General features: G+C 42.3%; 1 protein-coding gene across 1 annotated transcript in view; it reads left to right on the top strand.

Moving 5' to 3' along the window:
- The window catches only part of MYO3B (myosin IIIB), a 328,398-nt gene that overhangs the window by 35,265 nt on the left and 272,318 nt on the right, over nt 1-20,815 (top strand). Inside the window, exons 3-7 of the mRNA XM_054043283.1 lie at nt 823-1,006; nt 8,142-8,276; nt 12,151-12,255; nt 12,515-12,614; nt 16,575-16,651. Coding sequence (XP_053899258.1) covers nt 823-1,006; nt 8,142-8,276; nt 12,151-12,255; nt 12,515-12,614; nt 16,575-16,651 — 601 coding nt within the window. The remainder of the gene's footprint in view (nt 1-822; nt 1,007-8,141; nt 8,277-12,150; nt 12,256-12,514; nt 12,615-16,574; nt 16,652-20,815) is intronic.

Here is a 20,815-nt window from a genome sequence, read left to right as displayed (position 1 = left end):
GAAGTCAATGGAGTTGAGCCACCTTCCACCAGAGTTAAACTGACCCAGTACCTATATCATGATAACAACGCAGGCTGCTTGCTCTCCCTGATTACTGGCACTGTTCACTCACTTCTTCAGCCTGCCAGCTTTCTTCCTGTTGGATCTCCCCTTTCCTGGCTTTCCCTTCTGGCTGTATGTTAGTTCCTTTCCAGAATGATCAAATTTCAATCACAGGTTGGATGGGTATTTGGAGATCTTTAAAATAGTTGTGCCCAAAATCTTGCTCAAGGTCCTAATAATTAGGGAATGTGTCCTTCCTTATGCATTTTTCTCAGTTTCTCTCCTGTTTTCTCTCCAAGAGCCCCCACTACTTCCCTTCTCAGGTCCCCAAGGTAGGGCACCTTCCCCTTCCCTGCTCACAAGAATCCATCTAAAGCATAGATTCACTTGAGAGCCATTTGGTCCAAATGCTAGAGAAGAAGACAGCAGAGCTCAACAATGCCTTTCAGGGCAACAGGCAGAGTACCCCAACTCTGTAAAGCTGAAGTTTGGGAAAGAGAAATGTCAATGTGGCCATATTTATTTATCCACTGGTGATGTTCTGGGTTCTGATTTGGTTCTTCCTTTGCCTGCCCTGTTGGTTCAGTGCTCTATGGTTAGTAGTAGTGCTCAGGGCAGAAAGAAGCCATCAGTAGCTGCTTATCGGTTCCATTCTGTTCCATATTCTGTGCTCGATATGTTTCCTCAGCTAGCTGGTTAAATAAATAAATGAATGAATGAATAAGAAACAATTTGTTAAATCCCATAAAATTTAGCAAATGTACAAACTTTGTTTTCCAGGACGCCACTATATGGATTATTTCAATATAATCCCAATATGATTGGACTTGCATCATTAGCTGATCCTTCAGATACCTGGGAAATTATAGAGACCATTGGAAAAGGCACTTATGGTAAAGTCTATAAGGTTGCCAATAAGAAAGACGGGAGTCTGGCCGCAGTAAAAATTCTGGATCCTATCAATGTAAGTAAAAGATTATAATCCTATTTTAATCATAACTTCATTGTTAACATTAAAAGGTTTTACTCTCAAACAGGCTTGAAGCTCTGACTCAAAGTTTAGGCAAACTGAAAACATCCTGGAGGGAACTGTTAAATATATTATGAGCAGATGTGGGCTACTTGGTTTGGAAAGAAAAAAAAAACTGCATCCAGCCTCACACTGGCCCCTTTGTAAGGCTCTTTTGTATAATTTAGGACATAGTCCTACAAGGGGCTATGCAAAGCAGACTGAATTATCTGTTTAAAATAATTAATTTTGCCTTTTTTCTATTTGTGAACCATTCATAACTTGACAAAATGTTATGGTTAGTCATTATTCACAAATATTCATCAGTAGTTTTATGCAAACAAGTTTCAGCCAATGAGATGTTAGAAAACTGTTCACTGAAACTATTCTCACTGAGTGACTGGTCATTTAAGTCACATGGTATTGTTTTCTGCTCCCTGATTGGATGACTGAAACTTTTCAAACAGCAGAATAGCAAATTGCAAATGACACACAGCAGATGGTAAATAAGTAGGGAATATGCTTGTTCACATTCAAATGTGTGTGTTCATATGATGAACAGCCAACCCCTAAACATCATCACAAGAATAATGAGGGGAATGAATCTGGTTGACCCAAACAGCCACTTGGAAATTGCACCTTGTTTTGTGGTTTTCAGCCAACTCTAGTTCTGAGCACTTTCAACTCACAAAGACCTCTGACGTGAGTGGGAGTGAAAGTTGCTTAGCACCTGGTAAGATCTCCCCCTTTCATAGCCTTATGTGTTATTCAAAATCAGCATTCATGCTGACCTTGATTTCTGGCAGTGCACCTGGGTAGTTTGCTGGTACAGATTTTAGGTATCCAAGGTTGCAGCAATTGGAGCATGAACATGATCAGATTGCACGATGGCATTTCCAATACACTAATGGTAATATCTTACATTCATATAGTGCTGTTCATCAGAAAGGATCCCATATCACTGTAAAATCTGTACAAACTCTATAATGGAATTCCTTCACCCACCACTGAAGTGCTGCCAGCTGTAGAATAGAAAGCAGCAGCTTTTTTACAATGCACAGCGATAATACACAATAGTTAAGACCGGAATTGAAGAAGAATATTGTCGGGAACTCAGCTGGCTGCAGTTGCCTAGCAACCCAATGAGCTCAGCTGGGCCCAGTAAACCCTCATTAAGTGACTATTCTCCCTGATTGGATGAAGAGCCAACTGATCCCCATTTAAATCTGGTTGCATCAGCAGCACCCGAAGCTGCGTCAGACCTGCTTCCGGTCCAGCCCTTGCTCCTCTCCAGCCCTGCCTACCTCTGAACCCCTAACTCCTGGCTTTAACCACCGGCTTGGCTCCTGACCACAACTCCAGCTCTGCCCTTTGCTTCTGTTTTGATCTCTGGCTCCAACCATTGGCTTGCCTTCTGGCCATACTTCCAGTTCTACTCTCTGATTCTGCTCTGACCTCTAGGCCAGACCCTTGCTCTGTCCAATAGGTCTCACTGCCTACACCTCGGTGTGTGAGTTTGGGCAGCCCACTTGCCGGCATAGAGGGGGCCCAGATGGAAGCCAGCCCACCTTCTCAGAAGTTGTTTAGGTCCTACAGGAACTGCAGGTTCAAATCGCCATGCTGTGTGACCACAGTGCATCCCTCCAGGCCCAGGTACATGTCCAGGCAGTGTCTTCTGTACTCCCAACTCGTGCACCCACTTTTTGTGAGCCTACGCTGCCCCTACCTGATACATTTAACAGGGATTGTGCCAAGTTTAGTGGATTCCAGTTCATGTTGGCATGTACAGTCATGCCCCATGGATCAATCCCAAGTGGGATTAGTGCTTAGTCTGCCCACTGGAGAGGCCCTGAAGGGGGCTTCACCACTCTTGCAGGGGTCCAGTCCTCTCCTTGAACACTTTGAGAACTTTGTTCAGGCAATGGAGATCATCTTAGATTCCTAATCAAGAATATACTGTGGCAGGGTCTTGGGTCTATCACCGACTATGCAGAGGAATTTAAATGTCTGGTTGCAGATATCCACTGTGCAGAGACACTACTTCAGGCAGGGACTCAATGACCCAATCAAAGATGAATTAGCATGGGTGGAACTTCCACCTAGCCTGGGAGCCTTAATTGATCTTCGTCTTAGGATTGGTGATCAGCTAACAGAGGGAGCCTAAGAAAAATGACAGGCCACCTGACCCCCACTGGTCAGAATTCTTATGTCTCCTGGAGCTCCTATTGCCATACCAGACTGGATGACCAGACATGTTGCAGCAGGGTGCCCTACCAAAGACTGGTCCACCTCCAGGTTGGGAAGCACCAAAGCCCAGTCCCAGTGTGAGGGGGCTAGGGTTGGGTCAGTGCTCCCCTCCTCCCCACAGCAAACTGTGAAGCCAGCTATCTGCCAGAATCTTGGCAACCTGTAACCAGCATGCTTCCCTGCTCTGTCTCCCTCTTCAGTTGTGGCATTCTGCCATCCCTCATGTCCACTTAGAACACTGGTTGACTTGGATACCTCTGGCAATTTCATTGACCAGGAGTTCATTAAGGGGCATGGAATCCTTTGCAGGGATTTCCCTGAGCTTGTCAAGGCTATCAATGGGTCACTTTTCTCTTCAGGCCCCATTAAGCATTAGACAGCTCTCCTGGAGGTCATTTGGTGGTCATCAAGACATCTTGCAGTTCAGGGTCATCTGCGCTCTGTACTCACTGGACGTCCTTGGTGTCCCCTGACTTGTCACTCGTGACCCCCAAATTAGATGGCACCCATGATCTATACTGTTGTGTTCCCTGCGGTGCCGACAAACATGCCTGCCCAGCTCAAGCCAATGGCTGGTCACATTCTGCGGTACACTGAAGCCCCTGAAGGATCCAGAGTTAGGAACCAAAGATTTATGAGCAGTGCCTGAAATTTCTGCCAAATACCTAGAACATGCCAAAGTATTCAACAAACAGAAGGAGTATGCCCTACCTCCTCACCACAGTTATGATTACACAGTCAGCCTTCAACCAAGGTTCCTTTTGGACACATATTTCCTTATCTGAACCTAAGCTGCAGGCCCTCCAGGAGTACCATGAAGAAAATCTATGTAATGGGTTCATCCAATCTTTGATTTCCCCCGTGGGAACATCTATATATTTTGTGCCTAAGAAGGATGGCTCCCTCTGACTTTACATCTAAAAAAGATCACTATCTGTAATCAATGTCTTTTTCCTCTCGTAAATAAACTCCTGGAAAGAATCCATTTGGCTCAGGTCTTCACAAAGCTAGATCTGCATGGAACATACAACCTGATCAGAGTCCAACAGGGGGATGAATGGAAGAAAACATTTTGAACCAGCTATGGCCATTTTGAATACTTGGTCAAAATGTTTGGTCTGCGTAATGCCCCTGCAACTTTCCAGCATTTCATGAACAATGTCTTCTGAGATATCCTCAATCAATTTGTGATCATCTTAGACAATATTCTCATTTTTTCAGAAAACCAAGAACTCCATGACCACGAGGTGCCACACCATTCTTGATTGGCTTCACCAAAATCAACTTTATGTGAAACACAAGAAATGTGAATTTGACAAGGATACCGTGGAGTTTCTGAGCTGTCTCATCTCTCCAGCAGGACCCCCACAAGGTTGCAGCCACCACCAAGTGGAAGGCACCCTTGAATATATGTGGAATGCAATGGTTTCTTGGATTCATAAATGTGTACCAGCGATTCATCCAAGGATTCTTTGACCTGGTAGCCCCTAAAATGTCCCTCCTCAAGAAGGGAGTTAAGTTCACCTGATCCCCGGACATTCAGGTGGCTTTCAACCACTTGAAAAAGTTGTTTATTTCTGCCCCCATTTTGATCCATCCAGACCCTACAAAGGCCTTTATAGTTGAGAACAATGCCTTGGACTTTGCAATAGGTATGGTGCTCTCACCAGTTGCTTCATCCCTGTGCCCTCTTCTCTTGGAAACTGACTCGTGGTGAGAGATGATGTATGGGACAAGGAGCTCCAGGTCATCAATGCTGCCTTTGAGGAGTGGGACCACCTCCTTGAGGGGGCCCAGGCCCCTGTTCAAGTCTGGACAGATCACAAGAATTTGGAGCATCTACAGACAACACAATAACTCAACCAACGTCAGATTCGCTGGGCCCTTTTCCTCTCCCAATTTGACTTTATGGTTACCTACTATCCTGGGTCTAAGAATGAGAAGACAAATGCCTTGTCCTGCAAGGACGAGTACTGTGAAGTGGAGCAGAAAGCCCTCACGCTCTCCTTAAATCCTCCCAATTTGTCTGTTCGGCCCTCACTAGTCACTTGATGACCAGTTCCCAACTTCAGGTGCTAAGATTGTGCCATGACTCCCCTATAGCAGGACATTTTGGCCAATTTAAAACCTGGACTCTGATTACTAGTTACTTCTGGTGGTTGACCCTATGAACAGATGTTAAAAACTATGTGAAGTTCTGCGACCTCTGTGCCTGTATGAAGAACCTGTGAGCCAACCCTATGGGTCTCCTTCAGCCCCTCCCCAAACCTCCATTTCCTTGGTCCACCTTCTCAATGGACTTTATAGTGGAGTTACTGCACTTCCAACGGCACTGTTATCCTGACTGAAGTGGACTTCCTGACCAAGATGGCCCATTTTATTCCCTGCTGCACTGTGCCATCTGCCCATGAAATAGCACAAGCTTTCCTGGAGCACATCTTTCAGTACCATGGCATACCGACTTGCACCATTTTGGACTGAGCGCCTCAATTTATTTCTTGATTCTGGCAGGAATTTCTTCACTTTCTCTGCACTAAATTCCTCACCTTAACAGCCTCCCATCCTCAGACTGATGATCAAACTGAAAGAGGCAGTCAGACCCTGGAGCAGTATCTCTGCTGTTTTCTGAATTTCTGTCAGGATGATTGGCTCCCAATACTGTTTGGCTGAGTTTGTGTACAACAACTCAACCCACACTTCCCCCCAACACACCCCATTCTTTGCAAATTTTGGCTTTTACCCCTGATTCCATCCAGTTCTGCCTGATGGCTCTGCTGTCCTGAGGGACATGGATATGGTCCAGAAAACATGCCAGGAACTCAAGGAACACTTACTTGCCAGTAAAGAAACTTATAAGCATTACACAGTCTGAAAGCGATCGGCTGCCCCTAACCTTGCAGTAGGGGATAAGGTCTGGCTCTTAACTGGGAACCTGAGAACAGACCATTCTTCAGTCAAGCTTGATCATCAATACCTGGGTCCTTTTTGGATCATCGAGCAAATAAACCAGTGGCCTTCAAGCTTCAACTGCCAGAATCCCTCAAGATTCACCTGTCTTTCATGTTTCTCTCCTTAAACCATTTGTTGACAACCTTTTCCCCAACTGGGTAGATCCTCCTCCACCCTCTGTAATTGTCCATCGGCAAGAGGAATATAAAGTCCATCAGGTCTTCGCCTCCCAATAAGTCAAGGGGAAGCTGCAGTATCTGACAGACTGGAAGGAGTATGGGCCAGAGGAGTGATTCTGGGAACCAGAAGAAAATGTTCACACTCCAGATCTCTTGAGGGAATTTCACCAAGGATACCCTGACAAGCAAGGGCCATGAGCCCCTAGGAGGAGCCCCAAAGGGGGCCATACTGTCAGGAACTCCATTGGCTCTGGGCATGGTCACTTAGCAACCCAATGAGCTTGAGTGGACTCAGTAAACCCTCACAAAGTGATTTGCTCCTTGATTGGACAGAAGGGCCAACAGATCCCTATTTAAGCCTGGTAGCAACTTGAGCACAGTGGCTGCTCAATGCGTTCCATGCCCACAGCTGCCCCAGACCTGCTTCTTGTTCAGCCCTTGCTCCACTCCTTGCCTGCTCCATTCCATCCCTAATTCCTGCCTACCTCTGACCCCCTGATTCATAGCTGCTGGCTCTGACCACTGGCTTGTCTCCTAACCATGACATCAGCTCTGTTCTGACTCCTGCTACTGACCATTCACTTGCCTCCTGACCACGCCTCCAGTTCTGCCCTCTGATTCTGCTCTGACCATGAGGCCAGACTCCTGTTCTGACCACTAGGTTGCACCACCTACATCTCAATGTGTGGCAAATATTGTGGCCAATAGAAACCACAGAATTTCAGTATGTAATTATCCGCATTGGAATTTGACTGGGACATTGAGACTAAAACCCGTACTGAGAAAAGTTGCCCCTTTTTTATTTAAAGAAATACAGCTTGTTCATCCCTTGTACAGTATGAGTCAGAAGAATGTAATAAGTAATATGTGATTAATGGAATAAAGCACTAGGGTCTTGATACAGCAAACTATCCCAACTCAGCAAATTATTTAAGCACATGCTTAACTTTGAAGCATGTGCTCAAGTCCTGTTAAAGTCAAAGGCTGTGCTGAATAGAAATACACTTAAGCATGTGCTTAAGTGCTTTGCTGAACTGGGGCTCATGTGGGTTATTGTGCAATATAGTTGGTCTTTTGTTATTTCATCTTCACAAAAATCCCTCTTTAGACAAATAGTCAAATTTTTGCTTATTTTGAGGATTTTGATTTTTGCTCTGTTTAACAGTTCCTGTTGTATCCGTTCTCCACGTGGGCTTTAGTTTGTATAAATTTCTCCTGTTTTAAAGATGTATTTATTTTTATTCATGTCCCATTTAATGTCTTAAATATATAACTAGGTTCATCAGATTACCTTAAAAAGAAAAAATGAAGCTAAGATTCATGTATTTACAGTAGCTCAACCATCAGAAATGCAGATTTAAGGAACAAATTAGAAAAGATATATATGCAAATTTTCCATTTAGACAAGTGAGCAAAGCTAAGCACCATTTTTACTTTTGTGATAGCAGTGTATTATTATGCATTAAGCGTACCCTTGAGGCAAAACTACTGACTGCACATGGAGTTCACACTTTTATTTGCAATAAGACAATTGTGGTGTGATTGGTTTTTGACCAGATTTTATTATTTGATTAGATTGTTTTCAGTGCATCACAATAAAGACATTTAGAAGCATGAAATAATGTATAGATACTTCTTTTTGTCAATGAAGATTTATTTGTTTGTTGTTCTGAATTATTATTTATTTATACACCATATTTGTGTTTTCCTTTTAGGATGTGGATGAGGAAATTGAAGCAGAATATAATATTTTACAGTTTCTTCCCAATCATCCCAATGTTGTTAAGTTTTATGGAATGTTTTACAAAGCAGATCAATACGTGGGAGGACAGCTTTGGCTAGTGCTTGAGGTAAGATATTTTGATAATATTAGAACTTAATTAAAATGGATTTTTAGGGCGAGGTGCTCCCCTTTAGAAGTGAACAAATCAGAAACAGCAAATGGTGGGTCTCTGTGCTCTATACTGAGAGACGAACCTTAGAATTTTGGGGTTCTGTGTTTAGGGATATTGATCAAACAGTCTGGCAGTGGGAGGTGTTTGCAGATCCACCCTTCAAGAAAACACACTCAGTGTTTATTCAGTAACAAACCCCAGACATGGGGGCGTGGTATCAGCACTTTATTGCCATTCAAGGTACTTCGTTCTGTCTTCAAAAACATAGAATGGGCTCCATAATAATTTTCTTACTTGAAAGTAAATTGAGCTTCCATGCTGGAGAAAACATCTGTGTTAGTGTTGAGAAGTCAAGGTCTTGTTGGATAATCCAAAAGATGTCTTCATGATGAAGTACCACACACAGTATTTACCAAACCTGGCACCCATTGCAAATGTGGGCTGAGAGAATGTAATGGGAAAACTGTCTTAAGGCAGTGTAAAATTAATAACAGGATGCTGTTGAATATCTAGCACTTTAAATGGCTTATGCAGACTCTACCCCCATTTAGCAGGTTTCAGTGTTCTCAAAATGAGGGATGTCATTCTGATTGCACTGCAGTTAGTGTCATTGACTGACTGCACTAGCTCCAGGATTTCACTCAGATGATTAGGATATTCCTAAAGGATTAATTGTGTATGGAGCCCAGCACAGAGATTAGAGTGATCTTATAGGGGTGTTGCACCATAGCAGTATTTTTCTATAACATAGTTACATCAATATAAATGTGAGCACTAACTTGTTTGTTACTGATTATTTTGGAAGCACCATCCAGCTATTCTGGGATTGTGGGTGGAATCAGAGTAAAGTATGATCACTTTATGTTCTACTTTAACCCTGTTCCAGTAATACAATAAACCTGACTTTTATGCATTGCAACATTATACGGTATGGAGGACAGCATTTGGTACCATATGCCAATTTTCATAATAAGTTTCAATGGTTATCAAAATGATTTGCTGTATGGGTTCTTAGTGACTAACAGAGAAACAGCTAACATTCTTATCCCAAAGTACATCAGACATGCTGTTCTGTACAACTGAATCATGAATGTCACAAGAACATACCATTTCCGCAGGTTAGCTTTTTGGATTAATGATGTATAGCTTGTTGTTTTTGGTGCACCTAATTTTAAATTTGTAAAGAAATTTAAGACAAAACTTCTCATTTTCCTTATATACAGAAGTTTATTGAAACAGTTGACCTTGGAAATATTCCCTGCCTTAGAATTGCATGCAGATTTGTCTGTGCACAGCAATTACGTTTTATAATAGTGTAGTGATTTTTTTCAGTAAAAGGGTATATACAAAGCTCTCTCTTACTGTGATCCCTGTTTCTTTGATAAAATCATATAGTCATTGTGATGAGCATCTTTACAATTTTCTAATTAAAAATATTTTTCGTTGCACTATTCTGCAACATTTACTCACAAAGAGCAATACCTCAGTCAGGTGAGTAGTTGCATTAAAGCCCATGGTAAGGTACTACTCAAAGTGAGTAAGAGAAGCAGAAGTGGGCCCTTAATTTAATTTTATATGATGAGGGAAGGTGCTACACTGAGAACTAACATTTTATGTTTATTCATAGAAAAGATATTTCATAGACCATGTCCCTAAAAACATGCATTAGCTCTCTTATGTAAGGACCACCTCTAGTGGCAGGCAGCTAGTTCAGTGTTCATGATCATTTCATTCCAGAGCTCTCTATTGACTACCAACATGGGTGTCTCTGCCAATTTTGGTGGTGGTCTTTGTGTTGTGGGTACTTAGCTATTTGGAGAGAATGTGATTCATTTCACATATGCTACTGAACAGCCAGAAGACTGTATCACTTTCAATCAACTTGGGTTGGGTTTGAAGTGGTGGCCTTGAGCTGAAAGGCTTCATATCTCATTACCAGTCCCTTGAGATTACTTTTGTGTTTGGCTATAGCTTTTCGTGAAAAAAGAATGCAAATAAAATTAGCACAACACATCTCAATAGTACACAGTTAGTACAATAAAGATAATAAAGACAATACATGGCATTGATGGCTCCCCAGGCAAATAATTAAACACGGGTAGGTACAGGGCCGGCTCCAGGGCTTTTGCCGCCCCAAGTGGCGGGGGGAAAAAAAAAAGTTGCGATTGGCGGCAGTTCCACCGCGCCGCTTTCTTCTTCGGCGGTAATTCGGTGGCAGGTCCTTCCCTCCGAGAGGGACAGGGACCCGCCGCTGAAGAGCCTGATGTGCCACCCCTTCCCCTTGGCCGCCCCAAGCACCTGCTTGCTCAGCTGGTGCCTGGAGCCGGCCCTGGGTAGGTAAGCGCATACACTCCCTTCCACCTAAGGGTTTAGTTCATCTACAAATGTATTTGGTGTGTGATAGTGGCTTATGGACTCCCTCCCAACTGGATGGAACAAGCTCCCAAGTAAAAAAGGAAAGGTAAACTCTTGCATCAGCCACTATCAACCACTGATGGAATATTACTTCAGTAACTTATTTGCGTAAAGGAAACCAATGTATCATGTGTTCTGGATCCTCAGTAGCTAACATAATGCACTTTTCATGTGTAGAAAAGTTCAGAATTCTAACAGATTTTTTTAGTCCTATAGTAATGGTGATAATGTATGGTGAAAAATATCCATACCTCCTATAGCACATGGCAAATTAGCGTGCAGAGGGACTGATACTAGATTGACAAAATTTAGGGAAGAAAGGAAAAACAAAAGAGTAGTAGATTGTCAGATTTCAAAGGAGGATTTTAGAATTTGATTTCATGCCATTTGTTTGATTTTATGCATTAGAGTTTTTAGACTGAATACTGCCAATGCAAAGGGAATTTAGATCTGAGTTCAAGTATCTTGTTGATATAGACATATGATTTTTACGTGACAGAAAGCTTGGTATGGTGTAGAAGGGACCGCTCTGCAAAAATAAGAGGTGACTGTCGAAGAACAAATATAACGACCTCCCCACCCTGCAAAAAAACCCTGCCAAACAACGCTCCTTTTAATTTTAAGTGTCATACAGTTGTTGTAAATATAAAAGTAAGAAAAGGAGAAAGAGGGAGAGAGTAGGAGGATGAGGGGGAAACAGTTGCTAGAGGGGCATGGTTGATGAACTAATGATGTGGGTGAAAACACATTTACAAAGGTTCTAATTTTACTTTTTCTCCTCCTCCTCCTTTGATGTATGGCAGCCCATTAATGGAAAGTGCTTGCAAGAAGCTGTGCTTTTCTGGATCAGAATGTTTAATCTCAGTTGTTGGCAGAGCATGCCATCAAGTCTGAGTATAGAGATATGGCTGCTGTCTATTTTATATTGCCTGCCAGCAGGAGCATTGATGGAGTGAAGGTTTGAAATGACTGTAATTTGTTGCCTCCCAGTTATCAAGTGAATCAATCTTGTCTTTTCTGGCCTTTTCTTCACACAAAGGCAGTTTTTCAAAAAGACAATGCACATATTATTGTGAAAATATTCAAATAAATTAAACCGGATCTATAGATTCTGTTTTTATAATAACATATAGTTTTTCTGTTTTAATATTTCACTTTTAGTTAAATTTTACAACCTCTGACTTGTGCTTTCCACCCCTTCCCCCAAGTACTATGATTTATTGTCAACACTGTTAATAAAATATGCTCTATGACAAGGATGACAACTTAAATAATTGCAGGTGGAAATCTACTTGGTCTGGCATTTGTGTTATGTTGCAGACTCCTACAGTAGGAATCCACAACCTAAACAAGTCTGTTGAGTAATAGGGGTCTTGTGTTTTGTTTCTTTTTTTGCTCCCCATTCTCTTCACAGCTGTGTAATGGAGGTTCTGTCACAGATCTTGTCAAAGGCTTGCTGAAGTGTGGCCAACGGTTGGATGAAGCTATAATCTCATACATCTTATATGGTGCTCTCTTGGTAAGGATGTTCATCAGGCTTGTAATGACAGTAGAGGGTGCAATTTACCCATCTCATACATTTTCCATTTATAAACTATGGTAATGATGACAATATTATGCTGGCTGTTATAGCAGCAGGGGGGCATATCAAGCATGTGATCAAGCAGACAGATGTTTCTATAGTGAAGTGCAGATTGTCTTCATTACACTCCCTAATAGTAGGGTAATTGTTTTAAAATAAGGGAGTAAACTTATTTTTTGTTGTCATGGGTATACAGGGCCTTCAACATTTACACAATAACCGAATCATCCATCGTGACGTCAAAGGGAACAACATTCTTCTGACAACAGAAGGAGGAGTCAAGCTTGTTGACTTCGGTAATGACTGCTTACCATTTGTTTTCTTGATGTGTGCAGTTTAGCCAAAGGCATCCATTTATTTTCCACTCAGAAGGTAGAGGTGTTTCTGGAACACCAATTACTGAGAGAATTTTCCAAGAGGAATCTTGAGATATTTAGGGAGTGCTGGGGAAAAGTAGCAGATGGAGCAACCTAGGAAATCCTGTCAGAAAATCTATTTTAGGCTTTTTAAAACAATAGCTTAAAAAAGCCATTTTATTTATGAAACATGTTTGCATTCCATTAGGAATATCATATCTCAAGGAAGTTCTCTCATTTAAATTTAAATATTCCATCTTTTGCATATGAAAAGGATACATTCTTTTCTTTCAAATGGCTTTCACTAGCCCTAAGCACATTTATTCCCTCTGAGCAGAAGGTAAAGTGGTCCTATGGGTTCACAAACTAACAGATCCATTTAATTTGTGATTAGTGCTGTTAGACATGAGCCTGGCTGGATTGGAAACATCACAAGAGGCATAAAGAGAGAGCAAGAGGAAGGGGAACTTTGCAATAGAATTTACCCTCAGATGAATATTTCTATCTTGAAATACATATACATTTAGTAAAGTAAAATAATGCTGTAGTTCCTCTTTAGAGTCAGATATGTACATATAAAGAGAAATTTTATTAACAATAAAGGGAGCAGAAAATCATAGTGAGTCAGTATAAAGTGTTAGGTAAACCGTTTTGAAAATACAGTATTGTACAACTGTTTGCCTAACTCCTCATGTTGCTAAAGTAAAATACTCATATATTGAGAAAGTACCATAAAACTGGCATGCCAGAATTCTGGCAATAAAGGAATGGCCCAGAATTATAATATGGTGCATGAAGGGAAAAGCAAACTTAACTTTCCTAATGTCACAGTATTATAAAACTAAAATTATATTTAAAATCTGTTGGTTTTAAATCTGTGGAATAAATTTAGGAAGCAGATGCCTCTTTATTAGCTGCTAGGGACAGAAATTCATTACTGTTGAGTGTAGAGACACTCAATTTTAAGTAGTGCTGGGAGAAACATATGTGGCCTAAGGCAAAACTAGTGATAGCCTAGTAATCTCTTTGGTGAGGCTAAAAATCACTTTTCATTAGAGAGACAAGATAGGTGATGTAATATCTTTTATTTGACCAACTTCTGTCAGCAAGAGAGACAAGCTTCCATGCCACACAGAGCTCTTCTTCAGGTCTGGGAAACTTACTCAGTGTCACAGCTAAATACAAGATGGAACAGATTGTTTAGCATAATTGTTCCATCACGTATTTAACTGTAATAATCTGAATACATTTCCCAGACTGGAAGAAGAGCTCTGTGTCAGCTTGCAAGCTTGTCTCTCATACTGACAGTATTGATCCAATAAAATATATTACCTCACCCACCTTGTCTCTCTAATGCCCTGGGACCGACATGGTTACAACAACACTACTTTTCATTTGAGGCAGTTTTACCAGTATAATCTTGAGCAATAACTAGTGTAGACTGGCAGAAATCTACCTTTTCCTTTCTAAAACAAGAACACATCACTGGGCATATTTAATGTGGAGGAGGAAACTACAGCTTGAGGTTAGAGTTTCTAAGAATGAGCTTAGGGAAAAGTGTGTTGTTTTTCCAGTGTTTAACAAATACTGACAATGATTTCACCGAGAAGCTCTAGCACTCCCATGCTTTGGAGCAGAGACTTTAAATTTGGCAGGGGATTGCCCTAGTGTCAGGGACGTGACTCTTTCTGTCCTCTGACAATTTGCCCAAATTTGGTCGAGTTGTGACATCTGAAAAATTGCAGTCCACACATAATCAGTAGAGACTTACTGGAGTTTGCATCTAAGTTCTCTTAAAGTTCTGAGTGAACTGAGCATGCTCCATCCCTTCACAGCTCCTGTGTGTGACAGGACTGTGCATGCGCTATCTTCACAAAAGGGCTGAGCATGCGCCATTCTGGGACTCCACAGGAACTGGGCAACACTTTCCCTGCAGTTACTCCTCTTGGTTACCAAGGGATGTTGTGGACCCAGGCCCAGAACTGAGAGCAGAGTTGACAGGGAAACAATCTCTCCTGTGTTCTGGATCCCCTTGTGGCAGGTAGTGTGAAGGGAAAGGAGGAAACAATGTGACTCAGATTCAGAAGGTGAGGAAGAGATTCAGGGTGGTGGAACAGGAGTCTGGGGAGCAGCAGTGGTGCGTGCCATTTTGCTGGCCAGGGTGGAAAACATTTGCAGCCCCTTGCCCCTGAGTGGCTGGCTGTGGCTTGGTTTTGTCCCCTCCCTGCCCCCAGCCAATCAGTAGAGTAAAAACAAACAAAAAAGTTGAGTGGCGGGGCGATTTGGTGCCCAGGGCAACACTCCAAGAACCATCCCTGCTGTGGGGGTGGCTCTGAACAGGAACCTAGAAGTTTGGAAAAGAGGCAGGAGCAGAGGGAGACAGAAGACCAAAGGGCGGAGGAATAGAACCAAAAGAGGCGCAAGAGCAGAGGAACAAGAGGAAAGGGGCAGGATCCACAGATGGGGGGACAGGAGCAGGGAGGAAGAACACAGGCAAGAACAGGAGGAGGAGACTGGGCAATGGGAGGATAAGGGCAAGAACTGGCTACTGGCAGGGGGGACATGGCACAGGAGTTTGTGTGATAGTTATGGGGAAGAGGATAGGGCAGGAGGCCTGCCTCATTCAGTGCATTGAATGGACTTCCTTGGGGTATGAAACAGGGCTGTGTAGTGAATTATGCCATTGTCTGTATTATGCCTGTGTCATTTGTTGCAGAAATTGGAAGGTGTGTAATGACTGAGGCAGGAGTTTCAGGACTCTGGGATCTGTTCTGCTGAAGTGCTGACCTTGCTCAGCTGCAGCTGTGGTATATAGGAGCTCTGCTCTGAACATATAAAGTGCTTTAAAATGCCAACTACTCTGAAAAAGCAGACCTAGACTCCTCAAATTGGGCACAGAAAATTAGTTGTCACATTTGAGAATTTTGGCTTTAATCTCTGTGCCTTGATTACCTAGGTGTAAAAAAGGGCATTGTGAAGATATATTCATTATTTTTAAAAAACACTAAGATACTATGATGATAACACCATAGAAAAACCCATGAGAATAATTATAGTTCTGTGTTCAGTGCAGGGTTTGAGTGGTGTGCAGAAATAAGGCATAGGGCCACACATTGAATGAGGATAAAAATAAATATTGAACCCTTTTAGTAAACACCGTCTATTCTGTGCACTGAATGTAGTAGGGTTCCTGTGGGATATGCAGGGGTATGTGATCATGTAATTAAAGACTATCTCATAAAGCATATGCACAAGAGGGCCAAATTAAAGTGGCACAGGCAACCTTAATTTTAGCATTTCTTAACTTTTGATTGCCTGACTTTGCAACTGTATCATTCCTTTAAAGTAGATTTTTTGGATGTAATATATATTTATATTTCTCCTTAAGTTGCTTTCAGCATGATACATATTAACACATATTGTTCACTGTATAAATTGTCCTAAAATGTCTGAGAACTACAGTTCTTTTTCTTTATTTCTCTCTTTTAAAACATTTTTTTTTTTTTGGCTCATTGGTATTCAGTACCACTTTAGTGTGTAGTTGTAACTATAATCTCTATGCAAGTCTATATAGCAGCTACAAATGCTGCTGGTGTGAGCAAGAATCAGAGTTAAATAAATAAGTGAATGAGCTTCAAACCAAGAATTATTTAGAGCAATTATTTGAACAATTCTGAATAACAAGTTGTGGTCTGCCCTTGAACAAGTAATGATTAAAGCAAAATGTGAAATTTATCAAATAAATAATTTCGTACAAATGGTACACCTTGCTCTGATTTTGACTGCTGTTTTGCAGACGTGCTTTAAGGATCATGTGTTTGTTTTCCTGAGACTTGATATAATCTGAACTGAAAATACATCATGAATTTTAGGCCAAAATCTGAATCCATTTTATTGCAGGTGTTTCAGCCCAGCTCACCAGCACCCGGCTACGCAGAAACACTTCGGTGGGAACGCCCTTTTGGATGGCACCGGAGGTGGGCAAAGCATTTTCTTTATTTTGTCTCTGTTGCCTCTGTTCATTGCAGTACACAATTTTGTCCCAATTCTACATTGACTCAAAAATCTGATACCTATGATAACCAGAAAAAGCATTTGGTGGTTCCCAGCTACAGTTCTGTTTCATTTCCTTCCATGTCTGTAGCTCTTATGCAATGGGATGAATAGACAAATTAGATTCCTTTAATAACAGAGGCATTATCCTCTTCTATTAAAGAGGATTATTTGCAGCTTTTCCATAAAACTATAGGCTAATCTACAGGAAACTTATGGTAATGCTTCCTTAAGGCATGAAATAACTCTAGCTTTACACTCTCTGTGATTCCCCTCTGCAGAGTAAGAGAGCAGGGCCAATGGCTATTGCTCCTGCCATGGCGAGGGGAGGCACTTATGGGAGTGTCCATATAGAATTTAATGGATAGCTTTTCCATGGATTTCAGTGAATCATTCAATGGATTTTAGTACAGAATTCTATCCCAACTATAGAACTCTATATGGTTCAAAAAGCCTATAGAAGGGATCTAATCTCTCTGAAATTCTGTGGGTTTTTAGCATAATATGTATAAAGCTAATCCTATTATTTTATCCCTATTGTATTCTATAGGACTTATCCTTAAGTGAGGTGTTACAGTACAGCACATTAAGTGAGCCCCTTTGCTCAGTTGGCGGTTATCTGCTTAGCTGGGGATCCAGATTCCCAGCCTGCACTATCTTTTCGGGCTCATCCCTTGCCAGACCCCATCCCCAGGTGTTCCACCAACCTGGGGAGGGGGTCACAGGTGAACTGTGTGCTACAGTAGAAATCCAGAGTTCTGGAAGTAATCTGGTCCTTTCCATGTGCTCTTGTGCAGGATGGGTGGCACATTGGTCAGTGTTTGCAGATACCTTTAGCAGTTTATTTGTGTTTGTGACAGGGTGGACTAGGCCAGGAAAAGAGCAGTGGCGCTAAGTCCTCCTAGTGGCCTAGAGAGACACTGCAGCAATCAGCCAATCAGGGGGAGGCCTCAAAAGGCTAGCCAATCAGAAAGGCTTCAGGGAACAGCCAATCAGGTCCCAGGAGGACTGGGGAAGCGAAAAAGAGCTCCTGTCTGGCTGCTGGGCCTGAACACAGAAGAGCCCTGAGCTAAGAATGATGCACCGGTGAAGACTGAGGTGGTGCAGAAGTGGCCTAGGGAACTGAAAGCAGTTTCATTAAAAGGACACAGCAGTGAGTGGCTGCTATTCTTAGGGTTCCTGGGCTGGGATGCGAAATGCTGGGTGGACCTGGGTTCCTTCCATAGGCCACTGGGGAAGTGACCTACAATTGAAACCTCCAGAAGGGGATCTAAACTACCTAGTGGCCTAGCTAGTGATCTGGAGCCAGAACAGACCAGAGAAGGTGAAACCATTGCCTTCAGCAGGGCCGGCTCCAGGCAGCAGCCCACCAAGCTTGTGCTTGGGGTGGCACTTGGAGGGGGGTGGTGTGGCGCTCTGGCTCCGGCCGCCAGGGAGAGCAGAGACCCGGCTGGGCTCGCCGCCTTCCCCCTGGCGCTCTGGCCAACGGGGAGAGCGGAGCCCCAGCCGGGCTCGCCGCCCTCCCCCCGGCGCTCCGGCCGGTCGGGGAGAGCGGCCCGTGGCCGGGCTCGGCGCCCTCCCCTGCCGTGCTGGGGGGGGGGGGGCGGCGGCGGCGGGAGGCTTTTTTGCTTTGGGCGGCAAAAAAGCCAGAGCCGGCCCTGGCCTTCAGGGAGGAAGCCCCAGGGATTCCTGGGCCAGGACTATTTAAAGACTGTAGACACACCCAACCAGAAGAGGCACTTGCAAGAGGGGGAGCCACACCATTACAGTGATAAGATGCGCTTCTTCCATAACACGTGTTAAGATTACTGGGCTGAGCAAAATGGATATGATTTTCCTTCAGTTGGACTTGTTTTGTGGGTCTATTTGCTTAGTTCTGAAGATGGTCAATATTCTCATGCTGCCCTGGAAGAAATGAGCACTGGGAAGGTATTTAAAAGTATGGGTTGGTAGTTAGTACATTACTCTTGTGTGCTATCAAAGTTATAAGTAGTAATGTTTATCCTGATCTATTACTATATTGAACTAAACATCCCCATAGTAAACAGGAAGCTTAAATTAATGAGGATGCTAATGTCCACTGAACTTATTCTTACTTTTATATATATAAATTATGTATTGTGCAGGAATGGGTGGAAAATGTTTTTCCCATCCTGGTAATATTTTGAAGATTTCAAAATTTTTTCCATTCTGTATGGGGATGAACCTGAGACCTTTAGACATTTTCCACAAAAGAGAGAGAGAGAGAGTCACCAGCCCACCCCAGAATAGGTGATAATCTTGTGATTAAAGTACTGACCTGGGATATGGGAAAGCCAGATTTGAATCCTGCTCTGCCTGATGTGGAGCTGAGACTTGAACCCAGGTCTCCCACTTACAGACTTGGAGGAAAATAGATGGAGTCCTGCAAAACCTAGACTCAGCCCTGCCTCATTTAGCCCTTAGGCCACAATCTGTACATGAAAGTGTTCAACTAAAGACAAATAGTCTAAAATCAAGGTTCAGATGGCCCTCATATGAGTTTACAGTAAAGTTTACAGTAAAAAGCAGCAAAATAAATGTAGGTTCCATAATATCAACTATGCGTAAAGATAGCTAATAGTCACCACATGGAAACTATTCTTTATGAAGAACATGTGCACCAGCCTTTTGAAAGAGCACCAGGCTTAGATGTAGCAAGTCTGTTGCGCTGCATGTTGCTGTCTTATGTTGATCTGAAGTCAGGGAGCGACACATTCAGCTTTAGACCCCTACAATTCCACCTGAGCTGCAAGGTGAATTCCATTGAGTTCTTGTTTAAAACAAACACAAAAAACTCTAATTGCCTCCTGCAGATAAGGTGAACTGTTAAGATTCTAAGACTGTAGATGTTTCTTTCATTTTAATCGTTAATGTGTGAAACAAAAACCTGAAACCTTTGTATATTACAGGAAAAATCTTTATTCCCATTGCAAAACTATAGCACAGTGGTATGTTATAATTCAGTGGTCTGATATCAGATAGTAAGGTGATAATACTAAAGTAGCTATTAAAATTGCTGTGTAATTTATGGGAGATAAACTGGTTGGTGTTCTACTAGTACTTCAATGAACTTTTATACCCAACAAAATAAGAGTTAATAAGAACCAGCTCTTGAAAATGAGTTAATGTCTTGTCGTCTCCATCCATTTTTGGATAATAGATTCTTTTACTATTTATTTGCTTTGCAAAATTGCTTTCACAAATAAAAATTAAACTACTGGTTTTCATTGTCTTTGCTTTCGCTGTGTCCCTTTTGAACATTACCTCCCAGTTTAGAGCACAGAGATTTGTACATTATGATACATTTGGTGTTTGGTCTTATCTGGTTTTGATCTCAATCTGGTTTTGTTTTAACATTTCTAACATATTTTAATTAGTTCTATTGCTCCATGGAAAGTAGTTCTTGGTTGCAATGTTATTACCGGTCCAGCCTTAGGTTTTACAGGGTCTTTTTCTGTGAAGGCTTAGTTTGGCCAGTGATTTTCTCCCACTTGTGACCAGGCACCCAACATCTGCTTAATCATGTAACTCCTTCACCCACAAATGCTACCAGCTAGCATGCCAGGAACATAACAAACAGCATGAGGAGGAGTGCCAAGAGAAAAAGAGCTCTGGCACAGCTCCTTGCCAGCCTGCAGCATTGGCATCAAACACTGGATAGATGAGGAAGGACAGTGAGAGGCTAAGCATAGAAGAGGGGTCACAAGTCGCTGAGACTGCAGATAGTATGGGCAGACTATTAGTGGAATTGGTTGGCTTTCTCCAGTGTGGAGCAAGGCCTCTATATGCTCATAAGTAGCAAAGCATGTTTAGATCCATGGACGTAACATAAAATAGAAATGAAGAAAATTAAAGGGTCCCCATCAAGCTTCTTAGGCAAGAGAACTGACTCAGTGCACTTTTATAACAGCCTACCCAGAGGCATCCCACTGTGTATGTCTACACTACGAAATTAGGTCTATTTAATAGAAGTCGATTTTTTTAGAAATCGATTTGATACAGTCGATTGTGTGTGTCCCCACTAAGCGCATTAAGTCGGCAGTATGTGTCCACAGTACCAAGGCTAG

This window comes from Malaclemys terrapin, chromosome 11 (genome assembly GCF_027887155.1).
Source record: "Malaclemys terrapin pileata isolate rMalTer1 chromosome 11, rMalTer1.hap1, whole genome shotgun sequence".
Classification (NCBI taxonomy): Eukaryota; Metazoa; Chordata; order Testudines; family Emydidae; genus Malaclemys; species Malaclemys terrapin.
Note: the sequence above shows the minus strand (reverse complement) of the source record. Positions and strands in the feature narration are given on the sequence as shown.